The sequence below is a fragment of the Copadichromis virginalis genome, linkage group LG14, assembly GCF_057382275.1.
Source record: "Copadichromis virginalis isolate Kocher_CV1m ecotype Utaka linkage group LG14, C_Virginalis_male_GT1.1, whole genome shotgun sequence".
Taxonomy (NCBI): domain Eukaryota; kingdom Metazoa; phylum Chordata; class Actinopteri; order Cichliformes; family Cichlidae; genus Copadichromis; species Copadichromis virginalis.
The window spans coordinates 21,090,310-21,117,791 of record NC_140631.1 but is presented as its reverse complement, the minus strand read 5'-3'; the positions used below and the strand labels follow the sequence as shown (position 1 = coordinate 21,117,791).

The 27,482-nt window shown below is 41.3% G+C and overlaps 1 protein-coding gene across 5 annotated transcripts in view; it reads right to left on the bottom strand.

The window, feature by feature from the left end:
• The window catches only part of dync2h1 (dynein cytoplasmic 2 heavy chain 1), a 121,207-nt gene that overhangs the window by 39,898 nt on the left and 53,827 nt on the right, over positions 1-27,482 (bottom strand). For 4 of the 5 annotated variants that reach the window (XM_085429878.1, XM_085429877.1, XM_085429880.1 and 1 more), the window contains exons 69-83: positions 27,338-27,358; positions 26,256-26,354; positions 25,449-25,572; positions 22,532-22,695; positions 22,220-22,339; positions 14,461-14,595; positions 13,435-13,578; positions 10,331-10,420; positions 7,140-7,205; positions 6,976-7,026; positions 6,842-6,895; positions 6,434-6,565; positions 4,957-5,029; positions 890-1,050; positions 323-448 (exon numbers count right to left, since the gene is read on the bottom strand). In XM_085429878.1, coding sequence (XP_085286004.1) covers positions 323-448; positions 890-1,050; positions 4,957-5,029; positions 6,434-6,565; positions 6,842-6,895; positions 6,976-7,026; positions 7,140-7,205; positions 10,331-10,420; positions 13,435-13,578; positions 14,461-14,595; positions 22,220-22,339; positions 22,532-22,695; positions 25,449-25,572; positions 26,256-26,354; positions 27,338-27,358 — 1,560 coding nt within the window. The remainder of the gene's footprint in view (positions 1-322; positions 449-889; positions 1,051-4,956; positions 5,030-6,433; positions 6,566-6,841; positions 6,896-6,975; positions 7,027-7,139; positions 7,206-10,330; positions 10,421-13,434; positions 13,579-14,460; positions 14,596-22,219; positions 22,340-22,531; positions 22,696-25,448; positions 25,573-26,255; positions 26,355-27,337; positions 27,359-27,482) is intronic. The other variant, XM_085429881.1, reaches the window with a different exon arrangement.

Sequence of the window (27,482 nt, the reverse complement as noted above, 5' to 3'; positions counted from 1 at the left end):
GCCACCCCCCTCACACACACACACACACACACACACACACACACACACACGTTGATGTAATGTAATATCATTTTACATTAATGCAGAGCTAGTTAATAAAGTCCAGCTGTTGACTGACACAAGTTCATATCCATGAATAAATAATCTATTCAGACTAACTAACTGACCCCTTTTCAGGTTCTATTGTTCAACCATTATTAACCCAAAAAATAGTTCAAAATACAAAAAAAAACCTCACTCAGACGCATGAACACAGATAAAAGCTAACGGCTGATCCTCTGGCACTAACACAGACAAAAACTCACTGAGACAGAGTACTCACTTTTTCCAGGAGGGGAAGCCATGCGGTGACAAGGTGAAGGTTTTTCAGGCAAAGCCAGTCTCCATTTCGGGAGCATTCTCTGAGTGTAGCTAAGGCTACATCAGCCTGCCCCTGACCCATGGAGATCTACACAGAGAGGGAGAGCAGGAGAAGTGGGGGGAGAGATGGAGGGGTGAGAGAGAAACAGAGAAATTGGTATGAAACTTGATTACTACACTGTAATAACTCACAAGTTAGGCACATATCTGATTCAAGTGAGATTATCACTGAGTTTCAGCTTTTAAATTGTGATAATAACCACATTGTATTACTTCAGCTGTGTAAGAGCATCTTTTCTCAGACTTATATGCCAAATAAACATATGTCAACAACTATTTAGCAACAGGACATTTTGTAGCACCTTCTGTTTTCCCCTTTAAGGTGTGTAGTATATTACTAGATTCCAGGCTAGACTAAATTGAATGGGCTAGATTCTATAGTTGTGATCTTGCTGTTATGATAAGAAAAAATCCACCTGCACTTGATAATCTGCTGCGACTTCTACCATTTTATACTGTTATTCGCTACCTCATGATAATTGTCCCTGCCAACAGTTTCGGCTGCTAGTTCTGCGAGCTCCTGGGAAGGGTCTGCCCCTGGAGAGATGATGATCAACACTGGCTCCCATTCCATTGTCTCGGTGTAGAGACGCCGCAGATTCAGAGGAGGGGGTGAGAGCTCTTTCATAGCTGCACAGAGGAGGAAAAAGGGAGTAGGAAGATGACAAAAAGACTCAGAAAAAGGATCTGTAAAATGTGTGTCAACATTACGTTCAAATTTGATACGGTACTCAGAGTCAGAGTAAGTGGATATATTGTGCAGGGAGGATACTAGCAATGTATAGAGCAAGGGCTGAACACAGCAGGAAAGAAGAAATAGAGGGAAATGCTAGTACATAGCAGCAAAGCGGTATTTGGTGAGGGCAGATGGGTTAGAAGGAGACATAGATGAGATAGACAGGGAGACAGAGAGAAGGAGGGGAAGACAGCACCTAAAGGGGTGGTGATGTGAAGAGAGGTCTGGGGTAAAAAAGAAAAAAGGGAAGGATGAGGGAAAGTGGAAAGAAGGAGGTAATGGAGAAAGGGAGATGGGGAATAAGAGGAAGACACTATGAAAGACAGAGAGAGAAAGTTTAGGAGGGTGATGTGCTATGCATATTGAGTACTAGGTATGCAGCAGAATTCACCACACAGAGAAGAACACCTTTTCAGCCCCCTGGTGTTGAGAAGCCAAGCTCTTACTATATCAGTGTGTGTGTGTGCGTGTGGTGTGCAACCCCTTATTGAGAATACTTAAACTCTAATCCCGCTGTAATATATTGAATCACATATCAGATATGGGTTAATAGTGACACACATGCAATGATCCAGGCACGCCGAGCACGAGTGGCTGTGTTAGAAATTCCTCTGTGATGTTTTTTGTGCAAGTATCAGCAGATATTGCTTTCAGATACGAGCGTGCGCACACAAACAGACACACACACGCACAGTGCTGTCTTCTCTGGTTGGCGCAGCTGCCCCATCCTGAACATTCTTTTGGTGTCTGCTGCCAAATGCAATCTGCTGCACTGAAGTACACATGCATGCACATACACAAGGTCTTAGTGGAGAACATCGCCGAGTGACCTTTTGCCGCATCGCTATGGCAACACTAAGAAAAACAGTTCTCCGACCACATGGCTTGTGATGTGTCTCTGCAAAGTAAGGGAGAATTGGCAGAACGTGGGCCTGCACAATTACATACACAACTACCTTTGACGTGCGCAGGTAATCAGTATTCATGCTGCAGACCAGCATCCTCCGTCTGAATAGCAAAGTTGACCTTGGCCTTTACAACATGCTATCAAAAAACAGGGCTAAGATGAGCCTGGAAAAGGACAGTACTGGTCTCTCTGTGGTTCAAACAGTGCTGTTGAGGAAACACTGAGCGACTGTGAAAGAACGGTGCTCACATACAATCCTTGGCATTATGAGCATTCAAGTCTTTCTATAAAAATTTCATTATCTTTCTGTCAAAGTCACTATTTTTGTGAAAGAGGTTTTGTGTGTTTTGAGAAGTTGTATGAGCAAGCACCGAGTCTCTATGTGTGTGTGTCTGTTGTATTCACTCAGGCATGCCTGGGTGTGTGAGAGCAGTGCCCAGGCCTGGACTGGAGGGATTGAGTGAGATTAGCTGTAAGAGGATTACAGACCATGCCTCATTAGCATACTGATTTACTGCCAGAAACACATACACATAGACACAAAATCTTCTTCTCTTCTGTTTCTTTTTCATCTGTCTGTCGCTCAAGCTCTTTCAAATATACATGCACTATTATCCACCTCATCCATTGTACACGCAGTACACTGTTATCAGTGGGTTACTGCGCGTGTAAGGATTGTGCAGATGAACTCTGTATAGTGATTTTTTTTAAAAGTCTACCTATGTATAAAAATAGATACACAGATGTGATACTTGTGTTTGAGAAATAAGCTCAGTCCACAACAGAAAATAACACCACTAAGACAGAGAGATGGAAAATACATACACACACCGGACCCTTTATTAGGTACACTTTGCAAGTATTGCCTTCAGAACTGCCTTAATTATTAATGGCAAAGATTTAACAACATTCTTTTGAGAATTTGGTCACATAGTTGCTGCAGATTTGCCAGCTGCTCATCCATGATGAGAATCTGCCGTTCCACTACATTTCAAAGAAAGCAGTTTGAGATTATTTGAGCTGTTGAAAGAAACCATCAGAAGATGGGAACAATGTGGTCATAAAGGGATGGCTGTGGTCAGCAACAATACTCAATTAGTCAATTAGTAAGAGGCCCAAAGTTTTCCATGAAAATATTTCCCACACCATTACACCACCAGCTTGCCGATTTAAGGCAGGATGCATCCATGCTTTCATATTGATTACTGGTCCTACATCCGAATAACGCAGCAGAAATCAAATCTACTCAGACCAGCAGGGTTTTCCAATCTTCTTCTGTCCAATTTAAGGGATCCTGTGAAAATTGCAGCCTCAGTTTGCAGGTCTTAGCTGACAGGAGTGGTACGCAGTGTGGTCTTCTGTTATTCTAGTCCATCTGCATCAAGGACTGATGTGTTATGCATTCAGTGATGTTCTACTGCATAACCTGGTTGCAGCAAGTGGTCATCTGAATTACTGTTGGTTTCCTTTAGCTTGTAGCAGTCTTGCCATTCAAGTCTGACCTCTACCTTCAAGGCCTGGATCTCACAATTTTGATGACCAGTTTAAACTTCAGCAGGTTGCCTAAATGCAAATTGCTGCCATATGATTGACTGATTAGAGCTTAATAGGTGTACCTAACAAAGTGGCAAATGAGTATACATTTCAGTTAGGAAATTATTTTGGAAATGTTTGACATTCACTGCATTCTGATCATATGGAACTGACAACAAAATGAAATGAATTCAAATGATTTTATTGTCAGTGTAAAATTTTTATCTGCAATTAACAACAATGCCAGAAAATGGAAAACCCACAGGGGTCCACATCCATTCCTTGATAGTTTAATGCACCGGTGCAAAGGTGACTTGGAAATGTTTGCACAACCAAGCAGACATTCTGTTATGATAGATATTTGGTTAAGAAAGCAAACTACAGGGACAAGTGCTTCAGACTTGACATGGGGGTCATCGATGGAAACTTTGACAGATAAGCACAAGGACAGTGCATAACTCTGACCTTAAATTCAACAATCTAGTGAATTCCTCAAAGAGCGAGCAAAGCTGTACCCAGAGATCACACTGCTTAAGTGCAATATTTCCACTGTGTGGTTTCACAGGTCAAACAGAGAATTCAAGTATAGTTTTGGTTGTTTTGGCTGACGCTTTGGTCTGAAACTAAGGTATTGGCTATCCTCGTGTTAGAAAACATGACGCAAAACAAGAGTTACAAAGATATTTTGGATGCGTCTGTGTCAGTAGGAGAGAGAGAGATGAAAAAAGAGCACAGACAGAGATTTGTGTGCATGTGTGTGTGTGTGTGTGGCATTTACTTAAGGACAGTGACATTCTTGCAATGATGAAAGACAAATAAAGAGAGGATGCGAAGGACTATTGTGAAAAACTATAAAAATCACACCATTGATGGCAAGTGGGAAAATACGGCTTAGAAGTCCTGAATAAAAGCCTTGTCTGAGAATATTTTGTTTGAGTAGAGTGTGAAAGCAGAAGGTGCACTTGAAAAACAAAGCACCTTTCTATATAGTGGAGTGAAAGCAGAAAAATACTTTACTGAAAGGAATAAAAGAGGACATCTTCATATGTTTATATCTCATTATTCACAGCAATCACAATAAATTTCAATGTGCTTCAGTTTATCATTTCAGTCACATTTTGGTTTGTTTACTTTCAACATCTGCATTATATTTTGCATAAGAAGAGAATAAAGAGTGTTGGTGTATTTATTTTAATGATCTTGGTCTGACTAATTAGGGCAAAAAAGAAATCTTGTAAGCATCACTAAAGATGAAAGACACTGTGAATTTGTTGTTTTTAACTGGGAACCTATTTTTTATGTATATTCAGGTGCACAGCAAATATGAAAAGAACACACAGTAGTAATCTGAAACACTTACCTAGGGTTTGAGATGCAAAACAAGTCATGGCACTCTGCAGCCGGTCTGGTCTGACAGCCTGAACCAATAACAGCTGGAAAAAAACAAAAAAATCCCCACAAACCGATAAAACAAAAACCTTATGTCAAAGCAGTATGCGACATATTCCAAAGAGTCAGGTATTAAAAAGTAATTCCCTAAATTATTCATAGATCCACAGTCTGACTCACAGGGTGAGGGTTTGAGATCTTCTTTTTAATATATTTTAGAATGAAATATATATGCAAACGAGTATGTCACCTGCATGTAATGCATGTATTTGACTTTACAGATAAGTGGCTTCCAGTGTCTTTCTTTGTCTTGAGAATGGGTAATTTTTTTTATTCAATCTGGAACCAGGTGGGGAATGGTGTTTTTTTTCTTTCTATTTGACCATGGATTAAACAAAGAAAGATTGAAGAATTTTTTTATTATACTAAAAGAAATTAGAGGGCGAGGTCCTCATCTGAAGCTGCCCAATCACTTTGGCTACAGTCACACAGGCCCAGAGAGGGTTGGCAACCTGCTGGCAGCCACTGGTTGCAAGGAGTAATTTGTAATCCCCAACTGGTTGGTGAGCGGTTGTCTGAGGTTTTGGGTAGTTGCAAAGGGAAATTGGTCATAAAAAGGTATAAAGGTGCTGCACTGAACATTTCCCTGTGATTGGTGCTGGAAGTTGCCTGTAGTTTGCATGCAAGATCGCAACTTGTCTGCAAGTGCTCAGCAACTATATTCAAGTAACAGTTAAATTGTGAAAAGTGTGTCGCAAGCTTGAAATGGAAACTATTTGCTTTCACAGTAATAGCTGTATCTGTTAAAACATGTTGGTTTTAGCAGTGAATCACACCTTTTACTTTGAAGTTCCCACAGGCCTTTTTTAGTTTTCTGGTGATCAACTGGCATTTGGCAAGTGTTTACAGACAAGTCAGCATTTTTCATGCAAACTATGGGAGAGCTCGGCAATCTGCTAGTGACCAAAGCATTCACAAGGCAGCTTTTGGTGTAGCAATCACTTTGTGACATTTCTTGACAGTCAGCAACCTTCAATAAAAACCTGCCAACCTAATACACATTTTTCTGGGGTCCTAGGTTTATGTAACCTAGATCTTAAATGTACTGTATGTATGCAAAAGCAAAAATCGATTACACAAACAATTACATCTATAGCCAAGTTAATATACATATACATAACTTCTGTACCATAATATTATGTATTTGTACATATTATCCTTTTAAGTAATTATGATAATAACTATCAAAATAAGAAGAAGTAGATAAAAATTATATCTGGAGGGTAAATAAAAATGTTTAAAATAGCAGGCTGTCTGTTGTTGTAACAGCAATCAGTTTCTAAGCAGAAACAGGAGTGACCTATGCTGAAAGGTTCATCTTGAACCAACAAATGCGGGTGTTCAATGATTCTGTGGCTCACAGCTAAAGAAGTTGATTGAAAGCTGACCTGTTGGAAGGGAGTAATCTTCTTGGCAATGGAAGATGGGATTTCTTGTTCACAGTGCGAGCTCTGCAAGAAGGACAGCCAAAGGTCTGAGTCACTTAAACAGAGGGTCTGGTAGAGAGCCGGGAACGTAGCCTGCAAAAGAGAGGGGGCAAAAGTTAAAAGGGTGAGAGATGTAAGATGAATAGATCCAATCTTTAGCTTGGTAAGGACTGGTTCACTGGCAATCTATTTAAACACCTTTAAAAATGCATTTTTCATGTCAGGAGGCAATATTCTACTGTTATGTCTGTGCTGCATATTGCGGCAGACGGTAGATGATGTTAACATGGAACTTTTAAAAGAAAATCCATTTCTATCCGAGCTGAGCATGTATGCTTTGTTTGCTATTTTCAATATCAGTGCATTTACTTTTAAAATGGCCACTGCTCCGTGCCTCTCCTGATCAATCCAAGAAGGGAACTCCTACCAAGACAGGGGAGACGTTAGAGAGACAGAAAAATATGTGGTCTTCTTGTTGTTACAAGAAAAAGTTGAATTCTTACCTCTTTCTTAAACATTTCTCCTACGATGGACCCAGTAAAGACATCCCATTCCTACAACAAGCAGAAGAGTTCAGATTAACACATTGAAAGCTAAAAAGCATAGCAATCGATTGTCATTGGAATAGGTAATAAAATCCTAAAAATGAACAAACAAAATGACTCACGTTCTCGAGGAAGAGTTCGGGGTACATGCCTTTCACAAAGTGTATAGCAAACATCAACTGGTCAGCCTGCCACAGATGTAATGAAAGGAAGTGATAGAAAAGGAGAGAAAGAGAGAGAGAGAAAGGGTGGGAAAAAAAGGGGTTATTTATCACTAGTGATAAAAGTTGAGTTCTGACATGTACAGGGCTATACTTTCTGCTCAGATTCAGCCAAATGCTTCAAAACCGACGAAATGAGCCTTCAAAGTACAAATTGTTATTTTTCAGGTTTCAAGTTTCAAGTTCCCCCTTGTGTTATTTTTGTCTAATATTTAAATTTTAAATATGAAATCAGGAAGGGGGCGAATGCTTTTTCATGCCACTGTAGTACACACTAGATGAAGGATGCACAATCACCTTCTTTTAAAGTAAAATAGGACAATTTTTAACAAGTTTAAAGCCCTCTATGATAAAAGTGAAAAAATAACACTGAAATATATTCTGTACGTACATAAAGGCAAATAGTAAAAATACATGTAAAATTAAAAAAAATAAACCAGTTTGAAACAAAGTAATTATAGTAACTTAGTTGCACCAGTAACTCTCAAGAAGTTCTTTCATTTCGAACATGCTTAATGTAAGACTTCAATGAGTCACGACTTTCTAATATAGCTCACATCTTACGTCTGTGGTGGTATAAATGGCCCATAACTGGCATTATATAAATCTATTGATTCTACTGAATTCTCATCATTTGCATGTAACAGTACCACAGTACTCAATAAACAAACACACAATGCACCTAATAACATTCACAGTGGAATACACCCACATTGCTTCTGTGACCGCCACACATATTTATGTTAATCTAATTTCATGCACTTAACAGCTGGCAAGGGCAACCACATTAGAATTAGCATGCTTGTCCGTAATAAGTCTCAATGCTCTATAAAGTGGGCAAAAAGAGGTTAAATGTGTTAATCAGTTCAGCCGGGTTATTCATAGAAGCTGATGTCACTGCTATCACATGCAAAGATTATAGTCTGTCAGAGAACAGCTATTCATCATTTGGGTGTATTTATTGGATGATTATCTAACGCATGGTAGCAAAAGAGGAGGTGCACACAGGGCTCCAGAATCTATTTATAAATTAATTTGGGTGCATTTTAAACTAAATGGTAAATGGCCTGTATTTGTATAGCACTTTATTAGTCCAAGGACCCCAAAGCGCTTTACACATCCAGTCATCCACCCATTCACACACACTGGTGATGGCAAGGTACATTGCAGCCACAGCCACCCTGGGGCGCACTGACAGAGGCAAGGCTGCCGGACACTGGCGCCACCGGGCCCTCTGAGGGTTGGACAAAGGAAGAGCACCACCAGTAGGCAACAGGTGAAGTGCCCAAGGACACAACGACCAAGACTGTCCGAGCCGGGGCTCGAACCGGCAACCTTTCGATTACAAGACGAACTCCCAATTCTTGAGCCACGATCGCCCCATAAACTAAGCACCACTGGCAACAAAACCAGAGTTATAGTGAAGAAATTATATTATACAGCGCTTTGTTTTGTCAGGACCAAGTAGTTGTTATTTATTCATTTGTCGCTCCCAAAGGGGCATCCACACAGGAAGTGGCTGGCAGTGGCAACCAGAGACAATAGAAATGCTTGTGACCTATGGACAGCACTGAGCAACACAAAGTAAACTTTTCTTAACTTTGAGGTGAGAGATTGAAGCGACTACCAGTAAGAGAGCAGCATGAAGGATAATCTTAGTTGATATTTGACAGGTTGTAAATAAATTAGAATGTTACCTAGGTAACCAGAGCCTGGTATGTGTGTGTGTGTGTGCGTGCATCTGTGTACCATGTTTACATATCTTTGTGGGGACCAAAAATTGGAATGTTACTATTTTTATTGGGACCAACAGCCCTTATAGGGACAAAAAGCAATTAGGTTATGGTTAAGGGCCAAGGATTAGGGGAAGCGGCTAGGGAAAGCATTATATCAATTACATGTCCCCACCAAGATATGGCAGGATATCACAGGTTTACTTTCCTGAGAGCTTCCTGGTAATTACAGGACTATTGTGACTGAGTTTCACTTTGTTTTGTATCAGATGCAAGTGTTTTGTTAGACACAACACATCCACACGCCCCACCTGTAAATAACCTAAATAAATCAAAAAAGAAAATGAAGCATTTTTACATAGTCCACATCTTCAAAAACCTTCCTAACACATCTCTGCTTGTCACCTACTATATTCTGTACTTTTACCAACCAGATGATGACCCAGCTTGACGTGTAGCAAAGTTAATTTTTCAGGTTTAGACCAGACATCTAAACAGCCATGACCTCTGTCCAACCCTCTCTATGCTTCATCTCTTCATCCATGTCTAAGTGATTTACCCCAAGCTGCAAAGTTCAAGCCCGTCTACTGAAGTGCTGCAGCAGTGGATACTGTACAGCTGTGCACACACAAAGTTGAAGAGTAAAATGACTGATTACACAAAGCACAAAAATGTGCCACATTTCTGTGTGCATGTGTCAATCTGTGTGTATACATGTTTTTGTAGTGTGTGCTCTGAGTCAGAAAGAAATGAAGCTGAAAGAGTCTAAAACCATAAAAGTCTCTTACTAGTATAGTATATACTAGAATAATAGCAGGTAAAGACCCCGGGTAGACTGTAAAACCTTGACTATATGTCATATATGCTACTACAAGTGAAACTAGTGCCTTGTCCAAGTCAAGAGATGTATCTAAATTCTCACATTCAGAATAATAGAACTAGAATACAAACCCACATTCATAATCTGTTCATAAAGTCAATTCATTCTACAGTGGAATTTAACTAGATTTCAGTAAGTAAAAAAACTAAGCAAGTCATCACACAATATATATTTAATATTTTATGACCACCTGTTAGCTGTCTATCTATCCATCCATCTTCTTTGAGCATATTTTGTAAAAACCATGAAAACATTAAATAGCTAAAGGAGGTCAAATGGCATCATAATATATTAATTAATTAATTTTAGTATTTTAACACCTTAGTACCAACAGAGCATCATTTAAATGCCACAGCCCACATGACCATGTCCATTTGTTTTATATATTACCCACTGATAACATACAAATCACCAAAATTACCCAAATAAATTATCCGAACAACGTTTGCTTTGTAGTTCTGTATAAATATGTGCTTTACCTTGAAAAGAGACCGACAGACATACTCATAAACCATATTCTTCAAGTTGGCTCCTAATGCCGCAATCCTGGCATCAGTATTCTCTTCTTCCTAAAATGTAAAACAAACAAACACACAGACATAAATGAGCTGAAGAAGAAGACACTGGACATTAAAGAGGACAAACTCATGTTACAAAATGATGTCGTGTCACAAAGTAAGTTTTTATTAATACCAAGCAGGAAAAGTGTCTGTAACTGTATTTTATAATAAATAACTGTGTCCTAGATGTACTACCAAAAGTAGAATAATTGAAAACAGCATTTTTATTTTAGTGTGTTCTTTTTTTCTGTCATATCAGAGGAACCCAATTGTCTCAAGGCTATTCTGGAGTGCATGCGCAGCAATTACACCATGATAATAACACATATAGAGAAAGACACAAAAGAAACAAATGGAAATAGTACAAATAAATAAATAATTAAAAAAAAAAAATCCAGATGGACTTATTCTCTGCCCCATCTGTTTTTCTTTCCATGTATGTGTCCTTCTGCCTCTCCTATCTAAATCTCTGCTGTTTTAAACCTTTGCAAAAGCTAATCTAGGCTTCGTAACCTGCTTCCACTCAAGGTGTGTGTGACATTTTTTTTTCTGTTATATAGTTATATTTGAAAAAAAACTCTTTTTTAAAAATATAACACAAGTCTTTCCTGTTTCTTTTCCACGTGGGTATGCTTGTTAAAGTGTGACTGTGTGAATCTATGTATGTAGGCAAACAGAGAAGTGTGTCTGTCAGCCATGAGAGGGCAAAATTCTCTTGTTAGATTTCAGAAGCCATCTGCACTTTGTGGCAAATTAAACTTGCTTATTCAACACACAAACCAATGGATGCAAAGATAGAGAGTCCATGAATCAGTGCACTATTCTGACTATACTGCTGACTGTAAGACAACATACACACTCATACGTAGAAACATGTAAGAGTAGTGACCAGCTGCTGCCTGGTGACATTCTTGGATGGCAGCACTGGCTCTAACAACCCACACAGGATTTGGGAGAGTTAGTGTTCAGTCTCTCAACCCACTCTATGTGTGTTGGTGTGTATGTGTGTGCACATGCATGTGTGCACTCTGGTTATCAGACAGTGCTTAGGGCTCAGATGGGAAACAGCAGTGTGATACATGCACGATGTGCTCCAGCTGTACAGGTCAGGCTGAAATACTCGGTTGCAGAAGAACACAAAAATGATCCTTCAAAAAATGTAACAAAGTAAATTAAGCTGAATTTATCAAAACTAAACTGAGCTAGACAAAATATTCTTAAATAACTACAGACACCATATATCTTTTGCAGTCTGCTTCAGTGTAAACATATTGTCTTGCACTCATGCTTGTACTGATGAGCAATAAATGTATTAAAAAAAATAAGCAGTAGCAAAACTGCTTTACTCTGGACATGCCAAAAACAGCAGTTTATATTATTGTGAATAAGTTTGCAAAGCAGTTTTTTTTTAATGTATGAAACACTGGGGGGTCTACCTATCAGATGAACAGTGGATGGATCCCAGAGTCCTCCAGTCTGATTGGTGCCTTTGGGCAAATTACTGAACCCCAAGTTGCCCTCTGATGTGTGTAAATACTACAAAGCGTAGATAAAAGCGCTGTATGAATGTGTGTGTGATTGGGTCAATGAGACTTGCAGTAAGAAAGTGCTTTGAGTGCTCAACTGAGTAGAAATGCATTACATAAGTACCACTTTTTTTTACCATCAATGTAAATTGAGCTGTGATGGAAATTAAGAAAATTAGACCTTCCCGTATAGTCTCTTTCCCGATAACAGTTTGTAAATGAATTTCTATGTCACAGAACCAGCCTTTCCCAGAAGATCTGTAATGATGCGACGCTTTTTTTTTTTTTCCATCTTTGAGGGTGCGTGCCTGATCAGAACAATCGAAGAGTTGCTCTGCTCTTAGTGGTTGTTACATCATTAGACTTGCCCAACAACCGCCTGGGCAACGTATGAGGCTGACTAGTCGAAAGGTAAAAGGCCAACTGAAGAAAGAAGCAGAACTATCTGGTCAGAGCACACAATGCACTGAGCAGAACTGTTATTATATATTGGAAAAAAGTGAACAGGCTTTTATGAAATTTCCTTCTACGTTTCTTCCCAGGCCACTTTGCTAATTTAGAGGTTTAGGCTATCGCTTGAACATTGTGCATAGCTCTGCCCAATAGCTGTGTGCATATATATCTATTGTGTATGAGCAGTTGCCAGGCAACCACAGAGACCCTCTGTTAAAAAAAACTTGTTAATTAGCGAGCAGTTTAGAGGGTTTTTTTTTTTTTTTTACTGCTGGACAGAGTCGGGCTAGGACAGTTTCCAGTCTCTATGTTAAGCTAAGCTGATGAGCTGTTGGTGATAGTTTCATATTTAGTTGACAGAAAAGAGGAGGTGTCAACTTTCTCACTCAACTCTTTGCCAGAAATTAAATAAATGCATTATCCAAAATGTTCAAAGCTATTCTTTGAAGCTGAACTTATACTATTTCATCCATACACACATGGTCCATCTCCACTGAAACATCAACTACACTAAACTGCCTAAGCATCAATTAGCTGGTATATTAATAAAAAGCCACGGATTGTCCATATATCCAATAATACACAATGCCACGACTGAAAACACATGAACACACACTGAAAACAGTCAACTGTTATTTTAAACAGTTTAATTTTACGCCCTGATTGTGAGACTATTTGGAAGTGTGGGTATTAACCTTTTTTTAATCCGTTGAACTAATTTTTGTTTAGTCACAAGGAGATGTTTTGTTGATGCTGATTTCACCTCAAGAGTTTATTAAACACAATTATTAAAAGTGTCTTAAAACATGAGTGAGTACTGTAAGAGCTGTGAGGAATTTCTTGCTGCATTGTATACATTTCTGTATACATATTTTTTATTTGTTGTATTGTATGTATGTATTATTTATGTATGGTGATCTGCTTGTATTTCTTTTACCGCCAGTGTGGGACAGTACTCCAATTCCATTGTACTATTGTACAAAGTATGACTGTGCAGTAACAATAAAGGGTTAGCTAAAGTTAGAGCTAAAAGTATTTAGTTACCTTCTTGGCCTGAAGCGCTCTTTGGAAGAGGCGCAGAAAAGAGGCGAGGCTGAAGCGGTACATGTTGTTGATCTTTGACAGGTCTGTGATAACAAAATACATCTTGCTAGCACTCTCTGCAAGAGGCAGGTAGGCATCCCGTTCCTAAAGTAAAAGCAAAGAAAAACAGAAAGAGAGAGAGAGAGAGAAAACAATGTCAAAAAGAAATAAGGGACAAAACAAGGAAACAGTGAAAGAAGGACCACATATGTTGTGGAGTTACAACAGATGGATGGATGAAGACAGAAAATTGCACTGACATGCAGAAAACATAACATGCGCGAAAAAGCAATTACAGGTGTTTATTTCAATCAAAATGGAAGAATAGAGGGATAAATTAGGATGGACTCAATGACTTGTAATGAGAAAGGAGCTGTGAGAGAAAAAAGAGGTGCATGGGACCCGGGGAGAAATAATAAAATACACACACACATAAAAAAAAGAAAGAAAAAAGAGTAAAGTGCAAAATCAGTTCTGGTATAACACTGCACCCTAGAGGATGAGTATATAATGCATTTACAATGTGCCTACACTTTTACATATGTGCAGTCCGATGCCTGCAGCATTATATTGCTCATTTTATTACATTTAATATACATTTGGCTTACTTGTTTAGGTACACATTCTGTGAAATTGACAGCATGTTACATCTACCTAAATATCTTGTTTTAATAATTAATTAGCAACTGTTTTACAGGGTCTCAAATCATTTATTGGAAAGTAGAACATATCTCAGCTAGCGAAGCTTTCAGGAGTCATCTGTCAAAGATTAGAAGTTACAGTCTTTTCGATTTTCACTTACAGCCATTTGAACTATGAAGAGTCAGAGTTTGCCTCACAAACATCAAGGTATGACATCCGTGTAGAAGGCCAACATAACTCATACTGTTGATTCCCAAAGTGTTACTCCTTTTAAAACTGAACCCCAAAAATGTATTTAGTATATAGGATTTTCATGGGTTGTGTGTGTGTGTGTGGTTGAAATACCTGGTCCAAGGAAGCCTGCAGCCTATGTGATTCCAGTAGTGACTCCTGGATTAGGGCGCTGCTTGCTTTGGTCTGGTTTAGGCTGTCTATTAGCTCCCTGTTCTCCAGAATATTCCCCTGAGCTGTAGCCAAGGTCTGACAACCAAAAAAGGACAAGTTGCAAAAGATCAGCAGGAAATAAGGAGAAATTTAAATTACATAGAGAGAGTTCAATTGGATAAAATCTTTGATCTGATAAAAATTGCAAGGAAAAGACAAGTTGTTTGCATCATGTGGGGTTTTTATTTATTTTGTTGTATTTAAGCATTCATTGGGTGTCAAGAGTCTTCCACTAAATCCTGTGGAATCTATTCTCTGAAACCAAGTGATAAAATGTATTCAAATAAATTCAAATACAATAGATGAGAAAGCAGCAGAGCATGGAAATGTCAAGTCAAATATGCTCCTACAATTCAAGAATAATTATATGTCTAGTACCACTGAAGCACTGACATCTTGGTATGTGTGTGTGTGTGTGTGTGTGTGTGTGTGTGTGTGTGTGTGTGTGTGTGTGTGTGTGTGAACAGATTTCCCTTAGACAAAAAAAAAAAAGATCATTAGGGTGAAACATCGCTGATGTGTGCACGTTTCTCTGACTGTATACTGTATGCATGAAGCTTTTGTTGAGCTGTTGTGTGAAAGTAAAGAAATGAAGGAATCTTCATTGGAATGAAGCACTTGGCCAGGAAGAATTTGATGTTTTGCTCTATACTGTCATTACAATATGTGTAAAATGACATGTCCACACAATGCTCACCCCCTCTTATGGCTACATCTTCTTAAACCAGCAGTCTTTATGAACACACTCTAGCCACTTTATTAGGTACACCACATGGGACAGATTCAACAAGCTGCTGAAACCATTCATCTGAGATTTTGATCCATGTGACGTGACAGCATCAAACAGTTGCTGTAGATTTGATGGTTGCTCATTGAATCTCCTGTTCCACCACATCAACGTGCTCTCTTGTAATGTGATCTGGTGACTGTGGAGGCCATTTCAGTACACTGTCATGTTCTAGAAACCAGGATTAGGTGATTTGAGCTTTGTGGTACCACTGTCAAGACATCAGCCACAGCAGCGTGGAGAGTCTGGGACAGAGCTGAAACCACATGGGAAGAAGAGTTCCCAATATGCCCCATGTAAGTCGCTATAGTATAACTTGTGGTAAGGAGATTATCAGGGATTCTAACCTGTGGCCGCAAGTAATGCTTATTGGGACTGAGGGCTTCATCTCGAGATATTATCAGTAGCAGCATGGCCTTGAGCAAGCTTGTGGTGTTGAGTAGGTAAAGGGGAGCTACATGCAGACACCCCTGAAAAAGGCAAGTCAGCCTCAGTAAAGTATTGTCAAACCAGGCCAGCCTCGTGGTCCTCTCAGTTAATGGCATACAGCTGGAGTTGATGCAAACATCATCTGTCAGAGCCTGCCTGAGATATTCAATGCCAAGACACAGTGGACATCTGTCATGGCCATCCTCCTGGCTTAGAGGGACCAAACATGCCTGCAGGATAGAGTACCTGTGCCAATTTCAATAAATGGTGTAGCAGTGAGGCACAAATCTAACACAAGCAGCAGGTATAATGCTGTCAAATTAGCAATGTTGAAGAAGAGCGATGAGCATTCAGCCTAGTAGTTATTTGAGTTACTGTTGCTTTTATGTCAACTCAAAGCAGACTGCCCATTCTCCTCAATGGATATTTTCAGTTTTTTAAACTATGATGGGATGATGATGATGATGATGATGATGATGATGATGATAGAAGGTTTGTTTTCTGTTTTTAGTCTTTATGCAGTTCAAGTAGTTGGACAGAAGAAGGTTTGAATGGGCTTTGGCTGTAGCTATTTAAATTATCTGTGTTGAGAACAAAATGAACACGCTGTGTTGTCAGTAATTGTTGTGTTCATATTTGTCTGCAATGACGAGAATACAGAATAACTGGCCCAGTTACTGATGATTAAGATATCACTAGTTACAGAGGCTAAATCATCAGAAAGCAGCCCCTCCAGTGGATACATTGTATCCAAAGTTTTCCATTTGGTCAGTCAATTTTCACAGATTCATTGAACTAAACTTCAGTACTCAGCAATAACAGCTTCTGGTTATGATGAAGTGCTCCATCAGACATATGCGTCAGCGTTCAGGGGAGGGAAACTGATCGCGACAGCAGCAACTCCTCCTGCTCAGTCTGTACACACCGTTCTATTTTGTCTACCATACCCTCCTCAGGCTTAGTCCTCATCAGTGGGTGGGAGCAAAAACAAGATCTGCAGTGCAGAGAAAACTGAGCATTCACACTGGAAGAAAATGAGGTTTCACCAACATGAAATCATCATCTCCACATTCAGGTCCGCAGGTATTTGGGCTCTGACATAATTCTGAATTTGCTTCTGCACACCACCAAAGCAGATTTGGTGCGAAGCAATCAACACATGATTTGAATGTAGACTTTTATCTTCTATTCGGGTGATTTTTTTTTCAAATATTACTTCTTTTTTTAGGAAATATTCAATGGCCAAACTAAAATAAATTATAAATATCAGAACAGCTAGGAGGATGTTTTTGCCAACATCCAAATACTATGAACTCAACAACCTATAGCTTTGTACTCCATTATGTACAGGGTGGACCATTTATATGGATACACCGTAATAACATGGGAATGGTTGGTGATATTAAAGTCCTGTTTGTGGCACATTAGTTCATGTGAGGGGGAAAAATCCTCAAGATGGGTGGTGACCATGGTGGCCATTTATAAGTCGGCCATCTTGGATACAACTTTTGTTTTTTCAATAGGAAGAGGGCCATGTGACACATCAAACTTATTGGTAATGTCACAAGAAAAACAATGGTGTGCTTGGTTTCAACGTAACTTTATTCTTTCATGAGTTATTGACAAGTTTTTCTTTGTTCACAGCGATTGACATGTCGAAGGGGTTAACACATGAGGAGGGGATCAAAGCAAGAGCCCACAGCGTGGCACTCGTCGCATGTCACTGGAGAGTGAAATTAGTCGAACCTTCGGCAGATATTAGCTACTCAGAAATGGCACCCTTACAAACTCCAGCTACTGCAGCATCTCAACGAGGATGACCCAGATCGACGCACAGAATTTGCAAAATGGGCAAAACAAAAATTGGAACAGGAACCTCAGTTCACGCAGAAGATTTTGTTCAGTGATGAGGCAAACTTGAATGTGAATGGTGAAGTTAACAAACAAAACCACCGCTATTGGTCTGACACTAACCCACATTGGATGGATCCCTCCAAGACTGTTGGAACAACAAAAGTGATGGTTTGGTGTGGTACATGGGGTACAACGACAGTGGGTCTATTCTTCATCAATGGAAACCTCAAGGCCACTGGATATTTGAAATTTCTACATGATGATGTGTTTCCCTCTTTGTGCACTGAAGCTGGTACGTTCCCTGAGTTTTTCCAGCAAGATGGTGCACCACCACATTATGGGTGCCAGGTCCGAGCATTCCTAGATGAACAGTTTCCTGGAAAGTCGATTGGTCGTCGTGGGCCAGTTGAATGACCCCCAAGGTCTCCTGATCTGACCCCCTTAGACTTTTATCTTTGGGGTCATCTGAAGGCAACACAGAGGTATCGAAACACGGGGGCAAAAATGCTCTGGCCACCGTCACCGCTGTCGTGGACGCCAGGGGTACCGCCTCCGGCCACCTGGTCGTGCGGTCCACCACAGTCAAAAGGTGCGTGAAACCCTGGGACTGCGGCAAGGGACCAACCAGGTCCACATGAACGTGATCGAAATGCCTATCGGGGACACGGAAAGGTTCGAGGGGTGCCTGCGTGTGCCGGTGGATTTTCGAGCGTTGGCATGGGATACAAGCCGCCGCCCATTCTTTCACCGTTTTGCGAAGGTCCGGCCAAACAAACCTGGCGCTGACCAGCTTGACCGAGGCCCGGACACCAGGATGAGAGAGGGCATGCACCGAGTCAAAAACACGACGACGCCATGAAAGGGGAACCACTGGTCGGGGGTGGCCGTTGGAAATGTCGCAAAGCTTCACACACCCCCGTTCTCTGCTAGCCATCGGGGCGGGGGGGCTGGGAGGAGATGTTGGCTGTCCGATTGGCCTCCCTGCTGCTGCGGAGCCTGGGACGGTCTGCTTGCCTCCACCCCGGGGGGAAGGGTAACATCTCTTGGGTCTGGGTTCTGTTTCCCCCTCTGGGGGCGAGGGTACCTGGACCCAGGGTATAGAGTATGTTTGGGGAGTGTGATTGTGTGTACATGTCCATTTATGTCAATCCTTACGTTGGGTGAGTGCTGAGTGTTTGTATATGTGTGCATGAGGGTGGGAATGCATGTTTGTGTCTGTGTGTGCCTGTTTGTCTGTGTCTATATGTGAGGTTGGGTCTTAGACTCCACCTCTCTGGGAACTCCCAGGCCCTTCAAGGCCTATCTCCCCTCACCACACTCCCTGCCGGTGACTGATGCCCTCAGGGGTCGGTGCATTGGTGGTTCTTGGTGTCCGGGGCTGGGCGCTCAGGTATGTACCAGCTCACTCCCGGTGGCTACCTGGCGGGGCCTGGCGGCTGTTGCTCGGTCAGGCCTCCTCCGGGGTGCGGGGGGCCCTCGGGCCTCCAGCCTCTGGGCCTGCGGCTCGGTTCACTCTGGCACAGCTGGCTGCTGGCAGAGCCGGTGGACACACCGATGCAGCCCCCTCTAGCTTCTGCTCGGTGGCTACTGGGTGACGCCTCGTCTGGGGATCCTCAGCCCTTCCCATGAGGGTGGCACGGATGCCCCTCCAGTGGTCCTCCTTGGGCTCTCGCACTCTGGGGCCTCTGGATGTTTTTTTTTTTGGGGGGGTTTTTTGGGCCTCTGGATGTCTGGGGCCTGGATCTCCTCCATGCCTGCTTCATGCCCTGGGGGACGGGGCTATGGCTCTCTACATCCTTTTGCAGACCATTACATGTGGAAACCATTTGAATACAAGCACGCTGATCCACACAGGTGTGCACACGGGTGTTCACTGTTTGTAGACTTAAATTACACCTTTCTTGGCTGCTACTTCAAAGCACATTGTGCACTGTCTGTCCTGCGTGCTGCACAGCAACATTGAATATTTAGTATTTACTGCTGTTTACACTTAGCTAGATTAATGCGATGGTGTTGTGTTTAGTATGTTGCTTTGGGTTTTTTTTGCTTGTTTTCTATTCTTTTTCTCTCAACAGGTGATCCAGGAGATTTTTTTTCTCCCCCCTTTCTCACTGTCCCTCTCCCCTTCTGTTTTTCTTTTCCTTCCTCTTTCTTTCTCCCTTTCCTATCCCTCACTCATGTCTGTCCCATCTGTAACAACTGAAAATAAAATAAAATAAATAATAAAAACAAAGGTCCATCAAATGGACCAATATGGCAATGCCACGATGATCCATTTGGCAAAATAAATCCATTGGGTATCCTTGTTGGTCTTCAGACAACAATTCTGATGGCTAAAGAACCAAATGGGACAGACAAAAAAACAAAAAAAAAAAAAAAAGGAAACGTCGCAAAGCAGGTGCGGAGCGCCGTCCCACACAGGGGTGTCCTCCAGCACGTGGCCAGTTTTTGTTGACTGAAGGGCAAGGACGTCCGGGTCAGCATGTTGCTCATGGCAGCGTAGTCCACGCCGACATACACCGGAGAAACCAACACGCGTGAGAGACAGTCAGCGACGTGATTGGACTTACCAGCCACATGCTGAATGTCTGTGGTAAACTCTGAAATGGCCGCCAACTGCCGCTGCTGGCGTGCGCTCCATGGGTCAAAGACCTTGGACATGGCAAACGTCAAAGGTTTGTGGTAGACGTATGCAGTAAAGTTGCGACCCTTGAGGAAAAAACGAAAATGTCGTGTCGCGAGGTGCAGGGCCAGCAACTTCCTGTCGAAAACACTGTACTTGTGTTCGGCATCCCGGAGCGTACGACTGAAAAAGGCGAGCGGTTGCCAGAGACCTGAAACCCGCTGTTCCAACACGGCACCCACTGCCACGTCAGACGCGTCGGTGGTCAACGCGATCTCCGCCGACGGAAATGGGTGGGCCAGCAGGGCGGCGTGGGCCAGAAGGGCGGCGTCAGCCAGCGCAGACTTGGCTGCGGAAAACACCTGGACGCGTTCGGCAGCCAGTCAACGGGATCTTTGTCTGTTTTACCTTTTAAGGCAGCATAGAGCAGGTGGGCAGCTCTGGGAAGAAAGCGGTTGTAAAAATTTATCATCTCCAAGAACTCCTGCAACGCTTTAACCGATGTGGGACGCGGAAAAGCCGAAATGGCCCGGACTCTGTCGGGCAATGGAACCACACCTTCAACGGAAATGCGGTGCCCGAGGAAATCCAGAACAGGCAACCCAAACTGGCACTTGGAAGGGTTGATGATCAGGCCGTGCGCTGCCAAACGCTGGAAAACCTGGCGCAGATGGGACTCGTGCTGGCTCGCTGAGCAGCTGGCCACCAATATCATCCAGGTAAATAAAAACGAACGGCAGCCCGCGCAAAACGGAGTCCATCAGCCGCTGAAAGTGGGCGGCACCTTTCAGGCCAAACGGCATGCGCAAAAACTCGAACAAGCCGAAGGGGATAATGACAGCGGTTTTAGGAACGTCTTCGGCGCGCACGGGAACCTGGTGATACCCCCGCACCAAGTCAATTTTAGAAAAAAATCGAGGTTCCGGCGAGATTGGCCGAAAAATCCTGAATGTGGGGAATGGGGTAACGGTCATTCTCCGTGGCATTATTTAAACGGCGGAAATCTCCGCATGGCCGCCACCGACCATCCGATTTGGGTTCACCATGTGAAGCGGAGAGGCCAATACACTGTTTGAACGCTGTACAATGCCAAGGCGCTCCATGGCTACAAACTCTTCCCGAGTGATGGACAGTGTCGCAGGGTCGAGGCGGCGCGCACATGCGAACACCGTGGGACCGTGGGAATATAATGCTCCACCCCGTGTTTCGTTACTGTGCTAGAGAAATTAGGGACAGACAGCTATGGAAACTCTAAAAGCAAACGCTGAAAAGCATCCCCGGAGGTCACTACATTAGCCCAAATCAGGGGCTCGGCGGCCCGAGTAAAACAGGGTAGCGAAGAAAACGAGAGAGCATCAATTAAACGTCTGTTAGCAACATCGACAAGCAGTCCATGAGCACACAGAAAATCAGCACCTAAAATAGGTACAGAGCTAGTGGCAGTTTCAGCGCCACAGCTGCAACCGGAGGCGGAGGACCGGCGGCCGCTGATGCATCCAAAGCGGAGTCTGTGTTATCTTCGGCCCGTAGCATGCTCGAGTCAGGGGTCACCAATGTGGAGGTAAGTATGGACAACACAGAGCTCTCAGTTCTCACTCCTTCTTTATTCCTCTCCAACATCAACTGAACACATCGTGCCACAAAACACAGCAACACACTTCCTCAACACTGGGTGTGAGTGGAGCCCTCTAGTGGTCCACCACAACATTACCAATAAGTTTGATGTGTCACATGGCCCTCTTCCTATTGAAAAAACAAAAGTTGTATCCAAGATGGCCGACTTCTAAATGGCCACCATGGTCACCACCCATCTTGAGGAGTTTGCCCCCTCACATATACTAATATGCCGCAAACAGGACTTTAATATCACCAACCATTCCCATGTTATTACGGTGTATCCATATAAATGGCCCACCCTGTAGAATCCTTGTCTATATTTCCCTCACAGTATATGTTAGCATGAGTACCTCCAATAATGATTCTTCCAGCTGAGCCAGCTGTATCTTCTTGTCTTCCTCTTGTTGTAGTAGCCTTGTTTTCTCAGTCTCCAGCTCTGGCTTTTCTTGCTGGATGGTCAAGGCTAGCAACTAACATACAGACACACAAATAAAGAGCCAGTGGGCACACTGTATGGCCACATCAAGTATATATCCCATGTATTTGTGTTATTAACTTTAAAGTTATTATTGGACATGATTATGCTCAATAGGTACATTTTAAATTACTGGCATTGTACATTTTATATGCATTTGTATTTGTGTGCTGGTTGAATGGGTTACCTGTCCCCGCAAGCCTGCCCTAGTTGTTGTGAAGTTGACCTCAGTAACCACTGAGACGGCATCAGGAGGGATGAAGGGACTGGGATTCCGTGTTGCCAGGAAGAGACGGAAGTCCTCATTGTAATCAATAACCTTGTCTCCTATCTGGACCACATATCTAGGACCTGCACATGTGCAAATGTGTCTCTTAACAAGGTACCTTGTTTCACATCAACTTTTAACTTTATCCTACCTTCCGTCCTTTTACTTTTCTCCCTCTACTTTCTTCCCCTTCTGTCGTCTAGATGTCCGCAGTGCAGAACTGTCAAATTTTTTGTCTCAGCACTTTAATCTTTCTTGTTCAACACTACTTTTAAGTGGATAACTTGCCCTTTCACATACTGTCTCTGCCCCCGCTCTTTCCAATTCTGCTTCAAATAGCGAACCGCCTCTCCCTGGATGATTCAGAGCCTTATGAATCACACATCATTTTTACAGGTATGTTTTCAACCTCTGTTTTTTATATATGTGATTGGAATGCAACTAACTAAAAGGAGAAACTAAAGTATTACTGGCTATAGAAGACGCTTCAAAAACCAGTCGTCTATGAATACACGCTGTATTTGGGGGCTTTTTTTTGTCCAATTTTGTAAGACAATTTCAAAGAGTATTCATCCATAAAATGGAATGACCAAAGGACTGCACTGCATGTTTTTTTTCTATGGACAATTTTAATATCCAACAGCTGCAAAGTATTTGAGAAAATTAAGTGGATAAAATAACTACCATTTTGAGATTTTGAGACTATTAATTGGTGATATTTTTACTACATAGAATTCATTAGGCTTAAACTGAAGAAAATGGGTGGATGGATGGATTTTAATATCATATTATGTACATACAGGCTAGTCCTTGTGTAAAATAAGAGATATTTATGTCTAGTGAATGCATGTTTCTCATGTGTGAGATTTGCATAAACCTATGGACACTAAATGAGACAACACCAGGGTTCTACAGCATCTTATTCTCATGCATACAGAAAAAACCCTCAAAACTGAAAAGTCTAATGTGCTCTTTCTCTTTGCTGTTTCTCTTGCCTTTCCAAAAAGGCAAGGAACAAAGACTAGGTAATTCAAGGAAAATCAATAAGTGAGCTCCTACTGAGAAACTACCACACTTTACCTGAAAGGTCCATTTCTGTGATTGTACAAATAATGAGAAGTGACACACGGAAAGCAATTACTTCTTATGTACCACAGTGTGATAATGCAGCAAACCTGTTTTCTTTTTTCACTTATTGTTATTTATCCACCGTCTCCTTCGTTCACACTTTTCTTTTTCATTTGTAATGCTCGCCCACAGTATGCTCATTAATTCTTTCAAATATAACTAACACTCAAAATAATGGACATGGTACAAAGTTTCACAGGCGTTTGTTGAAAAAAAAAGTAAGTCAGGAGCAAGTTATTAATAAGTTATTAATATCACTGACATCAAGACTCACTATCAAAATGTAAGGCTTGAGACACTAATTTGAATCTATTGGCTTTCAATCATTATCTACAGTTTGGTAAAAAATTAAGTACACACTATTTAAATTCTAAGGTTTTATGTATCGGGACATAGTAAAAACAATCTGATCCTTAGCAGGTTTTACAGCTGGCAACATACAAATTTAAACAAACTACAACTGCTTCCACAGGAATTGAGGGGGATCAAGATCTGACGGTACTTTTCTATGTTTGTAAATCCATCCGCTTTGATAAGATCCACAACACCACTGGCTGAAATTCAGCCCCAAACCATGACAGAGCCTCCACCGTGTTTTATAGAGCTGTTACCACTGATTTCTGTCCAGCTCTTGAGTAATTCAGCATAGCTCAGCCTTTTCTCCCCTTTTGCCTTCCTTGAGAATGGCTTCTTAATTGCCACCGTTCCAATGGGACCATTTCTGCTGATGCTTCAGTGAACAGTAGATGAATTGACTGAAGGGCCAGATGCATCTCTGAGGTCCTGTGTCAGGTCTTTGCCGGATACTTTTTTCTATTTCTTGATGACATGACTTTATGATACTGCTCATCTGCTGTAGGCTGTTTTTTTAAAGCCTGCCACTTCATCTTTTGTGACCAGCTTTGTAGTTTCCTCAAATTGTTTAAGGACAAAGTCTACACCATATTGATATATGCCATGTTTTCAGCAAATAGCTCTTCAATAATCACCTTTTTTAGCAGAAAAATATTATTTTTTATGCCTGTAAAACTATTTTATCTTTTCCATTTTTCATAGATTAATTTCATAAAGGCAGACATAGACATTTTATAAAGAAATGTAAACAAATGATGTGTTTTTGCATCAGGCTTCTAATTGGTTCTGTATCAAGTCATCTGTAAACAATTCACAGGACAGTGTTAAGCAACCGAACAAACAAAAAACAATGGTAAGATAGAAGGCCTGAAAATGAGTGGAAAAAAAACATGTCCAAAACTAAAACACTGAAGACCAATTAAAACATATTAGAAGTCTGGCAACTTTGAAGTAAATTATAGAGAAATGAGGGGTGCTTCTGCATTTTGGCTGAGTTCTTTTAACTTTCCCTTTACTGTGACTGTATTGTGGAAAGGTCTTGTCTGAATATAAAATAAAACATGAATAGTCAATGTTTAACCATTTGATTTACTTAATATTTTACAGAGTAAGGCTTTTGAGAGTGAGAAGAAGTACTGTGATGGCCCAATGCACTAGTCAGGATTGGTTAATTAAACTTTGAGGCAATATCCCTCAGAATGGGATTTCACTACGCTGCAGAAAAGTAGCCCCTGGATAGAGGTGAGTAGTCAGCAACCTGAGGTTGCTTAAGCCTCTGAATTATGCCCAAAAGAGTTCTTCAGCCCAACTTTGTATGAAATTGGTGTTTGTGCTTGTGAGAATGTGTGAGTACCCTGTGCTATTAGGTCTCTCCTCAGCAGCGGATAGAGCACAGGTTCAACTCCATCCATCTCTTGGATGATAAGGGTTTTTCCAAATCTGACTGCCAGCTCTAGGGATGTCATGAAGTTATTATCCTATAGAGAGAAGCCACACAGACACCCAGTACTAAGAGATTACATTAAATTCTAGAGGTGGATGGTAACACAGTTCTCTCGTGTATCTGGTGGATGGAAGAGTAATTATAGTTGTAGTACGATTACGATTAAAAAAGAAAAAAAAGAAAAAAAATTACAGTTGGAAGATGAATAAATCTTATATTTTCTTTCTAAACAAAGCATTTACATCTAGAGCGTCTAGAGAGTTTTAACAAGTTATTAAGCAAAAACCAACCAATTTAAATACATATACAAAAAATAAATAATTAAATGAGTGTTTTCAGTGTACCTGATGACACTAATGCAGTAATTAATATGTAACAGTTAAGTGATAAGTAATGGACACCAGTGTTACTTAATGTAATCATCATAACTTTTTGCTAAAATCATTACCTGGACCGATCAAAGTATGGTTAAGGCTTGCTTCTAAATGATTAAGATATTCTAGTAAAGAAGAGAAACTTGGATTCATTAGACAAGAAGAAACTGATCAGTCAAGAATGTCTAACGGAAAACTTAGAAAAAGAAGAAAGAACGGGTTAGAATGAGGGTTAACTGAATTAAACAAAGCACATCACCAGTGTGTGCACAGGATTTTGCAAAATCTAACAGATTAATGACCCTCCATTCCACGACACATGTTACTGATTGTGTGTTGTCACCTGCTGGTTGATAACCTCTAATCTGTGCTGTTTGAGATGTGTACATAGCCACTCTGTAGCTCGGGATGATGGGTCGATCAGGAATGGACACGCAACACTCTGAGTCAGAAATGAGGAGAAAGCAGGACATTTCAGCTGACGTTGTTTTAGGATAGTTTTACTTATAAAGCACACAACTCACCTAGAAAATGATGTGCACTGCATGTGTGTATGCATATGGTTTAGCCCCGTCACAGTGCTATCATACTTACCACCTTCCTATATCAGGCACAGGAGTCTTTCTCTCGCCGTCTTTCTTACTCCCTTTCACATACACACCAATGATCACAGTTTGTTTATACAGTGAAAGCTGAAACCAGTGTTTTTGAAATCTCTATCCGGATAGGGTCCACTGTTCTTGTACCAGCTGAAGTGTGCAGCAATATAAAAAGATCTCTAATGCCTTTAGGAAAAAAATGGTTGTGAATGCTCATGAGCCTGACAAATCAGTTCTGAGGCAAATCATCTACAAGTCTTGTACATGGAACCACTGACAATTTGCCCACAAGTAGTTATGGCACATTCAGCGAGAGAGCGGACCATTTGATGTCTCCAAGAACCCCCAAAATTTTATATGATCTATGTCATTTTTGCGAGAGTGTATGCGTACATATACTCCCTAGACACTTTATTGGGTACACCTGTCCATCTGCTCCTTAATGCAAATTTCTAACCACATGGCATGAACTCAATGTGCCATGTCAGAAAAGTCAAATAATCTCAAACTGTCTCATTGTTATGTTTCTTGAACATAACAATGAGTTCACATGACTGAAATGGACTCCACAGTCACCATCCCAGTCCAATAGTGCACGTCTGGGATGTGCGAGATCTATGCCACGAAGAATTAAGACAGTTCTGAAGGCAAAAGGTGTCCAACCTGGTACTCTCTAGGTGTACCTAATAAAGTGACAGCACATCTCTTTCTCACTAGTTTCAAGGCAAACACAAAAGCAAAAGAGAAACAGAGAGACAAAGAAACACTAAATAAATAAACTAGCTATGTAGGAAACAGCTACGAGGATGAATGATGGACTTCTTACCTTCAACTTGAGTGCATTGATCTGGTGGTGGCGATGATAAAAACAACACACAAACACGATACAACCAAATGGAGCACAGACGTATGGCAACAAGGACACAACTTTCGGTACAGCTAGACTTGTTTTATCATGTTAATGCTGGGTT